This window comes from Epinephelus lanceolatus, chromosome 2 (genome assembly GCF_041903045.1).
Source record: "Epinephelus lanceolatus isolate andai-2023 chromosome 2, ASM4190304v1, whole genome shotgun sequence".
Classification (NCBI taxonomy): domain Eukaryota; kingdom Metazoa; phylum Chordata; class Actinopteri; order Perciformes; family Serranidae; genus Epinephelus; species Epinephelus lanceolatus.
The window spans coordinates 5,687,855-5,704,378 of NC_135735.1; the positions used below are offsets into that span (position 1 = coordinate 5,687,855).

At 41.2% G+C, this 16,524-nt stretch overlaps 2 protein-coding genes across 3 annotated transcripts in view; one reads left to right on the forward strand and one right to left on the reverse strand.

Annotated features, from left to right (window-relative positions):
- Positions 1–4,790: 4,790 nt before the first annotated feature.
- On the reverse strand, positions 4,791–12,267 carry rwdd3 (RWD domain containing 3). Of its 2 annotated transcripts, none has more exons than XM_033625415.2 (5): positions 12,038–12,267; positions 6,765–7,000; positions 6,448–6,672; positions 5,312–5,430; positions 4,791–5,164 (listed from the first exon to the last, which is right to left on the reverse strand). In XM_033625415.2, exons 1-5 carry the CDS (start codon positions 12,120–12,122, stop codon positions 5,050–5,052), a joined length of 780 nt encoding a protein of 259 aa, XP_033481306.1. In that variant the 5' UTR covers positions 12,123–12,267; the 3' UTR covers positions 4,791–5,049. The 2 variants fall into 2 exon arrangements, with proteins under 2 accessions (XP_033481306.1, XP_033481297.1); XM_033625406.2 differs by having other exon boundaries at positions 6,448–6,678; positions 12,038–12,266.
- A 477-nt stretch (positions 12,268–12,744) lies between these two features.
- prmt3 (protein arginine methyltransferase 3) overlaps positions 12,745–16,524 on the forward strand; it is a 91,634-nt gene continuing 87,854 nt past the window's right edge. The window contains exons 1-5 of the mRNA XM_033625396.2: positions 12,745–12,890; positions 13,102–13,228; positions 15,568–15,650; positions 15,740–15,789; positions 15,933–16,038. Of these exons, the coding sequence (XP_033481287.2) occupies positions 12,869–12,890; positions 13,102–13,228; positions 15,568–15,650; positions 15,740–15,789; positions 15,933–16,038 (388 nt within the window). The 5' untranslated portion in view covers positions 12,745–12,868. The remainder of the gene's footprint in view (positions 12,891–13,101; positions 13,229–15,567; positions 15,651–15,739; positions 15,790–15,932; positions 16,039–16,524) is intronic.

The following is a 16,524-nucleotide window of genomic DNA, read 5'->3' on the forward strand; positions in this document are numbered from 1 at the left end:
GAACGTTTTCAGCTCATTGTTGGTTTTCCAGTCCACAGCTCCAGTGTTCAGCTCCAGTTTAGTCTCACTGCTCTCATCAGCGTCATTTCCCGCAGCAGCTGTTTTCTGTGGAAAAAGCTCTGATACACTCAGCAGTGTAGCCAGAGATGTTGTGATTCATGGGCATTGCACATAATTGGGTGGCACAGGATGAAAGAGGCAGGCACCTCAGCCCTATTTAATCGGAAGTGAAAAATAAGCCTGTTAAGATAACAAGTTTAATTGTATGCAAATGCTATAAGTATAAAAAAGTGTTTTTGTTCCTTCAGTGCCGCAGTCCAACCACTTAAAGCACTAACTACTTATACATGCACAAACTACTCTTGTTCTGAAATAGACAAATCCACTAATATTCCTGTTTACATGCACTTGTGCATATTCAGATTATCGTGCCCAAACATATCACATCAAAACAGAGAAGTCAAACAGCTGGAGCTGCTCATGTCATTTTGCCTCTTTGCGTCAAAACAGGATTTTGTCAAAGTTTTCCACCAGTCCCTCAAAGGAAAAGGTCTGCATTGTGATATCTGCACATATCCAAAAACCTGTTGATACACAAGTCTTTCATCATGTTTAAAAGTAGCTGTGTTTCTCCTTCTGAACAGCAATGTGTGCTCTTCTTTTGATCATACATCTTTAGTCCAGCCTTACAATCTGTTGTTGGTGTACAGCATGTCCTTGACGGTGCACAGAGCTGATTGTAAACAGGCCAGAGGCCGTGTGCTGCAAACTGCAGTAATAACCCCAACTGAGATGCATATTCTAAATGTGCTGTACACATGTTCAAAGAATGCTCCTGAAACCTGAATAATAGCATATCTCACATGTAGAGCTGCAATGATTAATCAAATATTTATCAACTCTTAAATAAATTGCCAGCTAATTTGATAATAGATTAACCAGTATGAGTATTTTATCAGGCAAAAAATCGAAATTCTGATTCCAGCTTCTCAAATGTGATTTCCTTGGTTTCTTTACTCTTCAGTGACAGTATTTGGGGGTTTGCAGAAAACAGGGACGTCATCTTGGGCTTTGGGAAATACTGTTCAACATTTTTCACCATTTTCTGACATTTTACAGATTAAACAACGAATCGATTAATGGATGAAATAATAGAGAGATTAACCGACAATGAAAATAATCATTAATTAAAGACCTGCCCACATCTTAATCGGAAAATGCTTTGTTTGGAAAAATGCCACAGGTGATGAACAGTAAAGATTCAGGGTTTTTAAGCCCAGCCCTGGTGCTGCCGAAGCTTTGACTGTTGCTAATTTAGTCACAAATATTTAACGGTACAAAGACATACTCTAATACTGAAGTTTTGAGGAGCTTTTCAGGAGGTCACAGTGTATGGAAGACTGTAATCAGACATTAAAGATTATTTCCTAACCTTAATTGTATAGTTTTAGTTACCTAAACTGCACAGGTATTGCTACAGTGTCTTCATCCTACCAACAGGAAACATTGGTTTTGGAATCCACTGACTAACAACCTATTTTGTTGTTCAGGTATGCAGACATTTTAGTTGTTATTTTATTTGGAGGAGGAGGAGCCTGGCTTGATACCAGGGATTGAGTTCAGGTGTGAGCTCTTTTTTGCACCACCTGCAGCAGAATCCTTAGTACTACTGGGAACAACTGTTTGACTGAGTGAAAATGTGAGTTCCTTTGTTCTTAGCTAATTTATTTTCAAAATACTTTGAGGCTTAAGTTGTTTGATGTTACCTTGATTGATTTTACATTGTGTTAATTCTTGTTAGTTGATGTGTAGTCAAATGTCTGTACACTTGTGGTACATCTGTCATATTCTGGTGATTTCGATATCTCAATAACGCCTTGAGGGAATTTCTTTAAATTAGGTACAACTGTCCACTTGGACTCAACAATAAATTAGATTTTGGATGGCACTGTCAGTGTCACTTCAACTTTGTGTCAATCTAATTCTCGTGAACGTGACGTCTAAACTTGGGTGTTCACCTTGAACTGTGCTGTTTAGATTTTCTGTGCGACTTATGATGTGTGAAGCATCCACGTTTTACAATATGCAGCTTCTTTGCAGCAACATTTGAAGCATTGTCAACTGTCAGGGCTGCATATGAGTCTGGACACATGTGGATGGAAACTGTAACCAGTCTGTTTAGATGAAATCAGCATTGATTGGTGCCAGACTGACATACCATCTGTTTCCTACTACAATAAGGGTGTTTTCACATATAGTCCTCTTTAAACAAACTGAACTCAGTCCTCAGTTCATTTTCAAGAGGACTTAGTTCTCTTTCTGCTCCACTTTACCTCTGACGGGGCCTCAGCCCTGTCTCTCTTCAAACTGTAGCCTGTATATAATAACTTATATGCTGACATAGTTTAATTTTTACTTTGACGTGGCACTGCAGTGCGGTTATAAAGCCCCACGCTTTCAGATGAACTTAAAACTGGAGGTAAACCTTAGTGTTTCTGTGCCGTAGACTGTATGTTTGATGTATTCTACATTCCCAAACTGGAGACGTGCAGTATCTTCTGTGGAGAAAACTATACCTCGTCCTGCATCCTTGCAAGCATTTCAGGCCAGTGTGGTTTTGTATGTTTGTCCAAGCATCCCAGTGCAACAGCATGTGAACTACAGGGCTAAATACAACAGCAAAGAGCAAAGTGAACCTGGAGCGCTTTATTGTCACAGGGCACAGGTTAAGTGAACCGCACTGCAGCCTTACAGCGACCCAAACTCAGACCGAGGTGCCTCCGAGGTGATCGCTTAAGAGAGGTCTGAGTTCTCTTGGAGTGTTCACATATGGGCAGAAAATGCTGAGTCACCGCTCTGAGTCTGTTTAGAGGGCTGAAAAGGACCAAGTGTGAAAACACCCTGAATCACAACTGAAGTGGACTCTCTGATGTCTTGTCGTGCCTGACAGCACATCCATGGTGTTATTCCAGTTCTTGGTAATCAGCATGTCCCTCATACAGTTCTCAATATTTTAAATATTTGGACTGAAACGTCCGAGCCCAAATATTGACATTTAAAAAGAGAACGAATCCCGAGTGAAAAGCTGACATGGGACACTGCCATGAGTCAAAGATGTTAACAACAATAACTGTTTAACTTATCATGCTACAGTAAGTCATGTACAAAACATTAAGATCAATTCATGTGGATGAGAGAGTAAAGAACAAAACTCAGAACACACATATTGCAGCCTTCAAAGACCCATATGGTCTGAGAGGAATGTTTTGGAGGAAAAGCAGCTGTAAACTGGTGAGTGACCTGAGGTTTAAATTCTTGAGATGAAGCAACTGGAATCTGTTCGTTTTACGTCCTCTTGAGCTTCGCTCATCTATAAACCCAGAACTGTTTATGTCCTGTGTGTTGATGTTGGTCCTCATTATGATGAAGATAGTCTCATTATGGAGGAGGGGGGTTTGTTCTGTTTAATATCAGACCCTCCTGTCCTGCTCTGTTGAAGGCAGGCAAGTGAGGACAACAGTTTCTTTCACAATAAACACATTTGTTGGGGCGGTCCATTCAATATGTAGGCAAGGACAACTGAGTCCCCAGGAACCTACCTTTGTTTGTTACTAATTATAACTAACATTGTTGTGGCAAAGTAAATGATGCCTTGATTATGTTCAGAGACATTTCTTTAGGGTAACAAAACATTACATTTATGTACTGTGCAGGCTTCGGAAGTGCAAGACTTTGACACCAAAACTTTTGGTTTGTGTCTAGACTTCTGTCCTAACTTCGGGAAACAAAAGGATTTGGTTAAGGTTCAGGAAAGATCATGATTTGGGTTAAATGATAATAAAATGGGTTATAAAAACTAGAATTACCACCTCGCAAGTTGCAGTTTACAGCCATGTCTGTCCAGACTCATATGTAGACGTGACAGCTGACAATGCTTCAAATATGGATGGTGATGCAAAAAACCTACATATTCTTAAACCTGCTTTTATACACATCTTCCCCCTGGCAGCTCAGATTCAATATGGACACCCAAGATTAGTGTCACCAGTTCAGTATCTGACCAAATGTCTCCCCTTCTGTTCCTGAGATATGGCGTTGAATAATGGCCATAAGTGTTATTGTAGAACATTATGATGTCACAGTGAAGCTGACCTTTGACCTTTTGGATATAAAATATCTTAACTGAATTATTTTATCCTATTAGACATTTGTGTGAAGTTTTGTCATACTAAGTGTATGGATACTTTAGTTATGGCCAAAAACATGTTTTGTGATGTCACAGTGACCTTTGACCACCAAAATCAGATCATTTCATCATTAGCCTGAGTGGATGTTTGTGCCAAATTTGAGGAAATGCCCTCAGTTTGTTCTTAAGATATCTTGTTCATGAGAAACGGACGGACAACCTAAAAAAACATATTACCTCCAGCCATGGCTATCACTGGTGCAGGGGCATAAAAATGATGCTCTAGTCACTACGAGTCGACACTTGATTTGCAAAAGTGCAGATTTGCGTCATTTCTGCTAAACTGTTTTCAAACATGGCAGCCAAGTCACAGTACAGCAAAGCAGTACACTAAAATATGTCTCTGAAAACATTTGAGACGAGAAGTGGACAGTGCAGTGACAGAATCTTAATTCATATTTGATCAACGCTGCGAGTGTGACAGTAGTTTGGCTCATTTGGTTTGGACCAGCTTTTAGTTCTGGTCCACTCTGTGTTCACATAGATTTATTGCAGATGAACCAATCAGTCCATCAATGAAAATCAGATAAATTGTCAAAATATACATCAGCAATAACTTTATTGTGTTTCAACCATCAGTCTTTTTGTGTCTGTTGTTGAGCCGCTGTTACCACACAGTTATAGTGTTGTTTAGGAGTTGGGTATCCGGTGGATGCTTTACATTCAATCTGGTATTCATGGCAGGCGGCTCGTCTTGTGTGCACCTGCTTCTACAGTCAGACTGTGCTTGTTGAGTCTGAATCTTGTCAAGGATCTTCTCAGTTTGGGTTCAGTCACTGGTCACCGTGGTAACCTGTGTGCTGTCAGTCACTTAATGATGGCAGTATCTGCTGGTAAATCTCAGCCATGTTAATTTCCTGGAAGGCTGCGGTCAGCTCTGCTAACGACTCATAATTCTTCACTGCAAAACCCTGGAGACTGATTGAAAGACACACAGAGACACAAAGTGGGAAGTGAGAGAGCTGTCACAATACTGCTGCGTGATCCAACACTGATCATAAAAGTCCTGCCCTTATTCCATTTCCCTGCTACCTCAGAGTCAAAGTGTATGTCTGTGATCCTTACCCATGTCCACAGGAGGAAGATGAAGGTCTTTCAATGAGAACCTTCATCATCCTCTCTTTGCATTTCTTGCCTGAAGAATCCACATCCACCTTCACCGTCTTTAAAAGGCGACAAAACTCCTGGAGAGACAAGACTACAGTCAGATGTACACGGTATGATAATCGTCAACTTTTTTTTTATAATGGTACACCTTAAAACCAGTATTTTGCTGCAGCCCTATTTAAGGAGTGTGAGAAAACTTGTTTTAAATACACAGTAGACCTGTAGCTCAGCATCCCACCTATTTCGGTGAAGAAAACTGACTGAAATTATTTTTCAAAAGTTTAGATAATTATTCAAGATATTAACCTGAAGACAAGCTATATTCACAGAGCCTTCACTCTGCTGAACAGACTAATCCTGCATTAGAAAAGTACGCACATTCAAAGAGCGAACAGAATAATGGCTAACCGTCAGGGAGAAGAAAACACTGAATCTGTCATAAAGGAAGCCTTAACAAAAACAATATTACAAGTAGAGAATCATGTCAAAAGTTCCTAAAAAATATACCAGGAAAACTCATCTTTGATGCAAATTTCACAGGAAATAATCTGCTCAAACTTCATCCAAAAATAAATATGCTTACATATCCAAAAACATATGCTCAGCAGTCAGTTTACTCCGTGACAGAAAAGAGGTCCTCTCAGGAAAAAGTTAAGGAGCCACTGGTTTAAGGAAAACAACACTGACTGTCAGTTTGACATAGAAACAGCGCCCTCTGGTGTTCAAATATGATGCTATGCTGACCATCCATCCATCCACCCGCCCTCCTATGCTCCTGACAGGAGGATCATAACTCCTACAGCCACTAGAAGGCACCGTCACTTGAGTGCTTACAGATGTTTTGGAGCACTTGACGAAATGACAGATGCTCTCATTTTCTGAGTAAGACAGTCTTGACTTACTTTACAGCACACTGAACCCTCTGCAGTGTGTCTCATGTCAGAGCTGCAGTGATTGATCAATCAACAGAAAATTAATTTGTAACTATTGTGATTATCAATTTATCATTTAAGTCATTTTTAATTAAAAAAAAAAAAATCAAACCTCCTTTTGTTTTAGCTTCTTCGTGTGATGGTGTGTAAGTTGGTTGGTACCTTGATGTTGGCTCTGTCTCCCTGCAGAATAACCAGTATACTCCTTCCCAGTAATAACCTCCCAGTGAGCTGCAGCTGCTGGGTCCAGCGCTCCAGCAGACTGATGTAACGATTTCTCGATCGGATGTGGTCCAACAACAGCACTGCCATCCACTCCTCCTCTTTTTCTCTCTCTTTTTTCACATCCTCCTCGGCACCTCTGCAGCCATCTGTCACCTCCACACACTGCTCCTTATTACACAGATCAAAAGATTAGTGTGTCAAGTGTCATTTAATTATTTGTTACAGTTCATTAAACAGTCAGTAAGATGATTTACCTGCATCCATTCCACCAGCTGATGAACCATTGGTTCCTCTGGTGGTAAAGCTGCAGCTTGATCCAGCAGCTTCTGTCTGATGTTGTGACACTGAGTCCTAGAGAGAACAGTGGAGGAGACGGAGATGGCGGGAGGACAGGAAGGGTAGCTGGGGTGCAGATGGAACAACAGGCTCACATCCAGCCTTCGTTCTCCTCCAACAGTGCTGTTGATTTGGACCACGAGTCCATCCTGAGCTGGAGGGCAAACAGAGCGATGTTACAGCACTAACAGACATTATGATTCTGGTTTTTAAGGTCTAATATACCACTGTCTAGCTCTGTGAGAGTCTTGGGTCGTCTTCGTGCTCTGCGCTTTGAGCTCTATCCACAGATGTTTAATGATGTTTAGGTCGGGGGACTGTGAGGGCCATGGCAAACCCTTCAGCTTGCTCCTCTTGAGGTCGTCCATTGTGGATTTGGAGGTGTGTTTAGGATCATTGTCCTGAATTGTCCAGAATTTGCTGGAATTTAACTGAATCCATTCTTCCCTGTACCTGTGAAATATTCCCCGTGCCACTGGCTGCAACACAAGCCCAAGCATGATCCATCCATCCCAGTGTTTAACAGTTGGACAGGTGTCCCTTTTTTCTCCAAACATACCTTTGCTCATTGTGTCCATGAAGTTGTATTTTATCTTCATCAGTCCACAGGACTTGTTTCCAAAAGTATCAGGCTTGTTTCGATGTTCCTTTGTGAACTTCTGAGGCTGAATATTGTGGTGAGGACACAAGTCAAGTCAAGTCAAGTTTATTTCTATAGCACATTAAAAACAACGCCAGTTGACCAAAGTGCTGTACAGGCTATGCATGTAAATACTTCTACTACTACTACTACTACTACTATGGGCAGATAGATCTTAAGGTCATCCGCAAAACAATGGAAGGAGATGTTGTACTTTTTAAAAATAGACCCCAAGGGAAGCATATACAATGAGAATAAACTAGGGCCCAAAATAGAGCCTTGCGGTACCCCACAATTAAGTGGGGACACAGCAAAAGAGTACTGGCCAAGATGGACAGAGAAACTCCTATCTGACAAATAAGACTGGAACCATTTTAGCGCTGTGCCTTTAATGCCTACACAGGAATCAAGACATGACAGGAGAATGTCGTGATCCACTGTGTCAAAGGTGATACAGGAAAGTCTTTCCACAGAATCCCTTGCTATCAGATCATTATCTGATTACTTTTGATTTCTTTTTACTCGATTACACGCCACTCAGCAACAGTTACTATACTAGATGTTTATCAGATAGTGCTGTCACAAAATTTAAGGAAAAGATTACTTCGTCGTTAGATTCAATACCAATACCTTCAGTAACAGAGGTTTCCCGTGCCGACTTTAACCTCTCCCAAATTGATCATTTTGTTGATAGCGCCGTAGGCTCGCTGCGAACAACGCTCGACTCTGTAGCTCCTCTTAAAAAGAAGTTAACAAAGCAAAGAAAGTTTGCTCCTTGGTATAACTCTCAAACCCGTAGGTTAAAACAAATATCGCGAAAATTTGAAAGGAATTGGCGATTAACCAAACTGGAAGAATCTCGTTTAATCTGGACAGACAGTCTCAAAACTTATAAGAGGGGCCTCCGCAATGCCAGAGCAAACTATTACTCAGCATTAATAGAAGAAAACAAGAACAACCCCAGGTTTCTTTTCAGCACTGTAGCCAGGCTGACTGAGAGTCAAAGCTCTATTGAGCCTTGTATTCCTTTAGCCCTTAGCAGTAATGATTTTATGAGCTTTTTTAATGACAAAATTCTAACTATTAGAGGCAAAATTCATGACCTCCTGCCCTCAGATGGTAGGCCTACCTATCTAACCTCAAACACAGCTGTAGAATCTAATATATATTTAGATTGCTTCTCCCCAATTTCTCTTCAAGAATTGACCGCAGTGATTTCTTCATCTAAATCATCAACGTGTCTCTTAGACCCCATCCCAACTAGGCTACTTAAGGAGGTCTTTCCTTTAGTTAACACTCATATATTAGATATGATCAATATATCCCTATTAACAGGCTATGTACCACAGTCTTTTAAGGTAGCTGTAATTAAACCTCTCCTAAAAAAGCCCACCCTGGATCCAGAGGTGTTAGCCAACTATAGACCAATATCTAATCTTCCCTTTATGTCAAAGATCCTTGAGAAAGTAGTCGCAGACCAGCTGTGTGATTTTCTCCAGGATAATAATTTATTTGAGGAATTTCAGTCAGGATTTAGAGTGCATCATAGCACTGAGACAGCTCTAGTTAAAATTACAAATGACCTTCTGATTGCTTCAGACAAAGGACTCGTCTCTGTTCTTGTTTTATTAGATCTTAGTGCGGCGTTTGACACAATTGACCATCAAATTCTACTGCAGAGACTGGATCACTTAATTGGCCTAAAAGGTTCAGCACTAAGCTGGTTTAAATCTTATTTATCTGATCGTTTTCAATTTGTTGACGTTCGTAATGAATCATCCTTACGTACCAAAGTTTGTTTTGGAGTTCCGCAAGGTTCTGTGCTCGGACCAATCCTATTTACTCTATATATGCTTCCTTTAGGTAACATCATTAGAAATCACTCTATAAATTTCCATTGTTATGCGGATGATACACAGTTGTATTTATCGATGAAGCCTGAAGAAAGTAATCAATTAACTAAACTCCATAACTGCCTTAAAGACATAAAAAATTGGATGAGCACCAATTTCCTGATGTTAAATTCAGACAAAACTGAAGTTATTGTTCTTGGCCCCAAACAACTCAGAGACTCTTTATCTGATGACGTAGTTTCTCCAGATGGCATTGCTCTGGCCTCTAGCACTACCGTAAGAAACCTCGGAGTAATATTTGATCAAGATTTGTCTTTTAATTCTCATTTAAAGCAAACCTCACGGACTGCATTTTTTCATCTGCGTAATATTCCGAAAATTAGGCCTATCCTGACCCGAAAAGATGCAGAAAAATTGGTCCACGCTTTTGTTACCTCAAGGCTGGATTACTGTAACTCTCTATTATCAGGTAGCTCTAGTAAGTCCTTAAAAACTCTCCAGCTAATTCAGAATGCAGCAGCTCGTGTACTAACAGGAACTAAGAAACGAGATCATATTTCTCCTGTTTTAGCTTCTCTGCACTGGCTCCCTGTAAAATCCAGAATTGAATTTAAAATCCTACTGTTAACTTATAAAGCTCTAAATGGTCAAGCTCCGTCATATCTTAGAGAGCTCATAGTGCCATATTATCCCACCAGAACACTGCGCTCTGAGAACGCAGGGTTACTCGTGGTCCCTAAAGTCTCCAAAAGCAGATCAGGAGCCAGAGCCTTCAGCTATCAGGCTCCTCTCCTGTGGAATCATCTTCCTGTTACGGTCCGGGAGGCAGACACTGTCTCCACATTTAAGACTAGACTTAAGACTTTCCTCTTTGATAAAGCTTATAGTTAGGGCTGGCTCAGGCTTGCCCTGTACCAGCCCCTAGTTAGGCTGACTTAGGCCTAGTCTGCCGGAGGACCCCCTATAATACACCGGGCTCCCTCTCTCTCCCTCTCTCTCTCTCTCTCTCTCTCTCTCACTCTCATCCTATTACTGCATCTTGCTAACTCGGCCATTCTGGATGTCACTAACTCGGCTTCTTCTCCGGAGCCTTTGTGCTCCACTGTCTCTCAGAATAACTCATACCGCAGCGGTGCCTGGACAGTGTGACGTGTGTGGTTGTGCTGCTGCCGTGGTCCTGCCAGATGCCTCCTGCTGCTGCTGCCATCATTAGTCATTAGTCATACTTCTGCTGTTATTATACACATATGACTATTGTCACACAAGTATACTGTCAGATATTAATACATACTTTCAACATATTGTACCACAGTAGCCAGAACTATAACTATAATATTATTACTTTCATTAATGTTGTTGTAAGCTACTGTCCTTACCTGCATCTCTCTCTCTCTCTCTCTCTCTCTCTCTCTCTCTCTCTCTCTTTCTGTCTCATTGTGTCATACGGATTACTGTTAATTTATTATGCTGATCTGTTCTGTACGACATCTATTGCACGTCTGTTCGTCCTGGAAGAGGGATCCCTCCTCAGTTGCTCTTCCTGAGGTTTCTACCGTTTTTTTTCCCCGTTAAAGGGTTTTTTTGGGGAGTTTTTCCTTATCCGCTGTGAGGGTCTTAAGGACAGAGGGATGTCGTATGCTGTAAAGCCCTGTGAGGCAAATTGTGATTTGTGATATTGGGCTTTATAAATAAAATTGAAATTGAAATTGAATTGAAATTGAAAGGTTTTCTTCTGATGACTCTTCCATGAAGGTCATATTTGTCCAGGTGTGGATGCACAGTAGAACAGTGCACCACAGCTCCAGAGTCTGATCAATCTCCCTGCAGGTCTTTTGCAGTCAGATGGGAGTTTTGATTTACCTTTCTAACAATCCTATGAGCAGCATTCTTGGAAAGTCTTCCAGACCTCAACTTGACCTCCACAGTTCCTGTTAACTACCATTTCTTAATGACATTACAAACAGAGGAAACAGCTCCCTGAAAACACTTTGCTATCTTCTTATAGTCTTCATCAGTTATTTTAGTTTTCAGAGTGCTAGGCAGCTGTTTAGAGGAGCCCATGGCTGCTGATTGTTGAGACAAGGTGTCAGGAGTCAGAGTATTTATAAAGCTTTGAAATTTGCATCACCTGGCCTTTCCTAACGATGACTGTGAACAAGCCAGATCCCTAACAAGCTCATTAAGGTCTGAGACCCTGGGAAAAGTTGTCTGAGAGCTCAAATGTCTTGGGGTGCCCGAAATCTTGTGGGGTGCTCCTTTAATTTTTTCACTTTAAAATGGTACAAAACCAAAATAATACTCTTATCTTGCTTAAATGTCGAAAAGCATGTTTCATCTTTAACTTCATGCCTTTTGGAGATCAGTTCATCTCCTACTTACTTAACTATTCACAGTGAATAAAATCTTGACATGGGGTGCCCAAACTTTTGCATGCCCCTGTAAGCAGAGGAGGCCAGATTGAAACAGGCTTTGTCCTCTTTCATTTGGGTATTAAAGGAGTCTCTGAACTTGTCTCATCATTATAATGTGATGCCACATAGTCCTACTTGGAAACTGTGATTTACTTTACTATTGGAGCAGCTAGCTGTGTCATTTTACTGTGTCTTTCTGACAGAGACTTCATGTCGTATGTTAACATGGTCAGTTTGTTGTAACTTTAAACGTCTATGAAGGTGTTTGTAGTGAGATGTCAACTCACCAGACTGCTGCAGGAGCTGAAACTCTCCTCCTCCGCAGTAAATGGACGATAAAACAGAAACTTCCTCTAAAACAGCCTCGGACATTATTTACGGATCATTATTGTGTGGTAACTTCTCCACAGCGGCGTTAAACAGACACCATTTCAACAGACTTTATTATTTACAATCATATTTCAGTGGAGTCGGTGATATTATGTTGCTGCACATGTCCGCACGTCATTGTCGTCCGGGTAGTTTCACTAACCGACTTCATCAGTTCCGCGCTACGATAGATAGATAGATAGATAGATAGATAGATAGATAGATAGATAGATAGATAGATAGATAGATAGATAGTACTTTGTTGATCCCAAACTGAGTGTCACAGCAGCAAGTAATCAAACAATATGTGGACATAAGAATAGAAATATAAAATATATACAAAAATGAGTAGTGATATGATGTTGCATCAGATCAGCAAAGTATTTGAGTGCATTGAAAAGAAAGATCCAGACTCATTTTTACTTGTAAGCAGATAAAGCAAAGTTTGGAGCCACTATTCTTTAATTAAACAGTTTTTCTTTATGAAAATATTCTTTCCCAGCAGCCATCGTTAATTTATTTATTAATACATGTTGGCGAGCAGATGGCTGCGTGTATAAATATCTAATAACGTGGACAGATGTATATATATTTATGTGTGAGAGCGGCTGTAGCTGTGTCATAAATTAAACTTGGGCGCCATCTTGTGGTGATCATCCGGAAGTGCTTCTTCTGCCTCTGTCTGCTCCGGCCCCCTTCTTTACGTCACCAAACGTCACCCGGAAGTCCGCTGAAACCAAGGCGACAACATGGCAGAGTACACAGATCCACGTGAGTGTTGTAAATAGCAAATTTAACCCGCCCAAACTGTACCTGTTGAAAATGCAAACACTAATTTTGGTTAGCGGTCATTTCTATTACGTATATACGTTATGAATTTTGTGTTTAGTGACGTCACACGATGTTAACGGTTGTCATTAGCTTACTTCAGCACCGCTAAAGTTACTGTGCATGCAGCGGTAATGAGCTGTTACTCTGACAGACGGTGATGGAGATGCTGACGAGATGCCTGAGCTCTCTGACGGCGATGATGAAGACGTTGATGATGAGGAGCAGTGGCAGTGGATGGAGGAGGACAGTCAGCCGGTCACCTGTCTGTTCTGTGACAGGTGAGTTAACTTTGCACGGCTGGAAGAAAGCAGACTGCAGCCAGAAATGTTTAAAATACACTGGATTTAAAGGGATAGCTCAGGTTTTTTGAAGTTCGGTTGTATGAGGTGTTTATGCATAGACAGTGTCTGACATTTAAAAAAATTGAGGGAACACTTGAATCACACGTCAGATACGTCAGAGTTAGTGAAAACCAAACTCATCGACCCACTGAGGGCTGGATTCAAAATCACGCCGAAAATCAAAGTAAAAAATTTAGAGTCTCCAGAGTCTTACACGCCTGTCACATGTGCTCAGTGTGAACCTGCTCTCATCTGTGAAGAGAACGGGGCGCCAGTGGCGGACCTGCCAGTTCTGGTGTTCTCTGGTGAATGCCAGTTGAACTGCACGGTGCTGGGCTATGAGCACAGGTCCCACTAGAGGACGCGGGGCCCTCATGCCACCCTCATGGAGTCTGTTTCTGACCGTGTGGTCAGAAGCATGCACACCAGTAGCCTACTGGAGGTCATGTTGTAGGGCTCTGGCAGTGCTCCTCCTGTTCCTCCTCACACAAAGGAGCAGATACTGGTCCTGCTGCTGGGTTGATGCCCTTCTACGGCCCTGTCCAGCTCTCCTGGTGTAACGGCCGGTCTCCTGGTATCTCCTCAATGCTGTTGAGACTGTGCTGGAAGACACAGCAAACCTTCTTGGGACCACATGTATGGATGTGTGATCCTGGAGGAGCTGGACTATCTGTGCAACCTGAGTAGTGACAAGGACACTAGCAGAAGACCAAACTAGAGCAGAATCAGTCAGGAAGGATAAGGAGAGAGCAACTGTCTGTGGACACCACATGTAAAACCATTCCCTTTTTGAGGGGTGGTCTTGCTTTTGACTCTCCATTGCACCTGTTGTCACTTTGATTTGCACCAAAGCATCTGAAACTGATTCACAATCATTTGTGCTTCCTAAATGGACAGATTGATATCCCTGAAGTTTAAGTGTTCCCTTAATTTTTTGTGCAGTTTTTCAGTTTTAATGTAAGCAATATTGATGCTATATACAGCTTCACCTTAATGTCAGACAGTGATTTCCAATAGAAAAAATCAAGTCGTTATGTCCCTCTCTTCAAAGCCAGACTCCATTGAGAAAACTAGTGATTTAATATTGCCGACCACAGGAGCTGCTGGTCTACCGCTGCCTCAAACAGTTATTTTGTTTGTGTTATCGTGTGACTTTGATGTTGTTGGGGTTAGTTCGGATTGACCAAGGTGGCACTATAACATTACCTAACTAACTGATCAAAGCAGCAGTAGACCAGCAGCTCCTGTGTTCAGCATGCTAAAATTACTGTTTTTGTCAGTGGAGTCTGGTGGCTTTGACAAGAGCCTAGATGAGAACAGAAGCTGTTAATGGTGTTCCCATTGGAACAGGCTGTCTGACAGAAAGGTAAAGCAGTGAAAATACTCCCAATATAGATATTGATTGTTTTAGGTGGGACTTTTTATGTGGGTAAAATATGTTTTATTGCTGACCCCCGTCTGCAGCAGTACATTGCTTAGCTTCTGTGTCATACTCAAACTTGCTTCTCCAAACTGGGGCCTATTGTATGTAATACTTTAACTATACAATCCCACTTCAAAAATCTGAACCCATTTAAGGATGAATCGAGGTTTTCCTGACAAATATAGTTTCAGTTATGACATCAAAGGTTGGTGGCAGAGCCAGAAACTTCATATGAGTTGCCAGAGTTGAATATTCATTTCTTATATAACCTCCGATAGATTAAACTGTTTCTTATACTGCCATTTAATTTATCAGTCCCTGAGTTTCAAGGTTGTTTGCACATGGCTAAAACATGCATACATTATTTAAAACAAGGCTCCTAAAAGTGTTTTGGTGTAATGGTGACAAATTTCCCTATTTGGAAGAAATAAACCAAGAGCATGAAGTAGAAAAGCAAAAGGAATATATTCTAATCTTGTGTCTCCACTTAACTTGTTAAAAGTGTAGGAATGCCACTGCACCACACAAGGTAAAGGTCAAAAGCTGTGAGCGATTCCACAGCAACTTTTAAGGATTAATGCCACATGCATATACCTTTGTATTTTTGTCTGATCTCCATAAAGAATTTGTGATGCATCCTGAAAATCATGTCAGGAGTTTCCAAGTCTCCAAAAAACAAAAATAAAACCATGAAAGCTCAGCTCACAGACACGATGATGTCGTATGTTTCCTATACAACAAAGCAATACATCTGAGAACCTGTTGTTCATTTTCATTTCATTTCATTTGATATGTGTAAGATTATACATTTTAATTAAACAGATTGTCTTACTTGCATAATTTTGATTTTCAGGGTGCTGAGCTCTGTGCCTGCCACCCTGCAGCACTGCACGACTGAGCACCACATCAGCCTCGTAGACGTGATAAGAAAACACAGTAAGTAGAAACAGATGCTCCTGATTCACTGAAGAACCAGAGGATCATTCAGTTTTGTCAAAATGACTCACTCTTCTTTTCCTCATCAGATTTAGATGATTACGGTTACATAAAGATGATCAACTTCATACGCTCAACAGTAAGTACTGTTTGCACTGTAAAGTCTCAACTCTCATGAGGATTGTCAGTATTTCACCCATTAAACATGGTCAGGTGCTACTTAAAGAAATGCAGTGAAATAGAGCTGGTGATTTTTTTAAATAATCAAATCTGTGTTTATAGAAATGTGATGCATCCTGTCTGACGGGGCTGCCAGACGCTCCTTTACCCTGGGAGAGTGAAGACTTCCTGCGACCAGTCGTGCAGGACGACCCCCTGCTGCAGACAGGTACAGCAGCTCCTTTAAGTTTCATTACTCATGTTCAGTGTTTTTTTTTTTACATGTGTAAAGAACCCTTTGGAACTGCCTTGTAAGTCACTCACAGACTCACACGTTCACAGTTTGCAGGCTGGTACTCGTTGGTGTTTGTTGGCAGTTTATCCCAGGTCTCCGCTGTGACCCAGATGAAAGAAGTGTTAAGGGTTCAGTACACTTCAAATAAACTAGTTTGTACAAATTGTCATCCAAACACTGTGTGTTGATATGTCCTGAATGGTCAGACTCGAAGGCGAGTGAGAAAAGCCTGTTGTCAGAGAGAGAGAGAGGGGTGCTGAATTGCAGAAATGGGCATAAGGGCACACTTTCGGACACTCTCTACCAGAGGGGCATTCATGGTGCTGCACTTGGTTGTACATATGAAAAGCTACAGAAGTAGTTGTGTAAAAACTGGGGAAAAAAGAGAGCCTGAAAGAAGAGTTTAGTGTAGTCACAACA

Coding starts and splice junctions, on each gene's coding strand:
- rwdd3 (XM_033625406.2), bottom strand. CDS start 12,122: ATGTCCGAGGCTGTTTTAGAGGAAGTTTCTGTTTTATCGTCCATTTAC. Junction 7,001..12,037: donor TCAGCTCCTGCAGCAGTCTG/GTGAGTTGACAT, acceptor TTTGCCCTCCAG/CTCAGGATGGACTCGTGGTC. Junction 6,679..6,764: donor AGCTGGTGGAATGGATGCAG/GTAAATCATCTT, acceptor CTGTGTAATAAG/GAGCAGTGTGTGGAGGTGAC.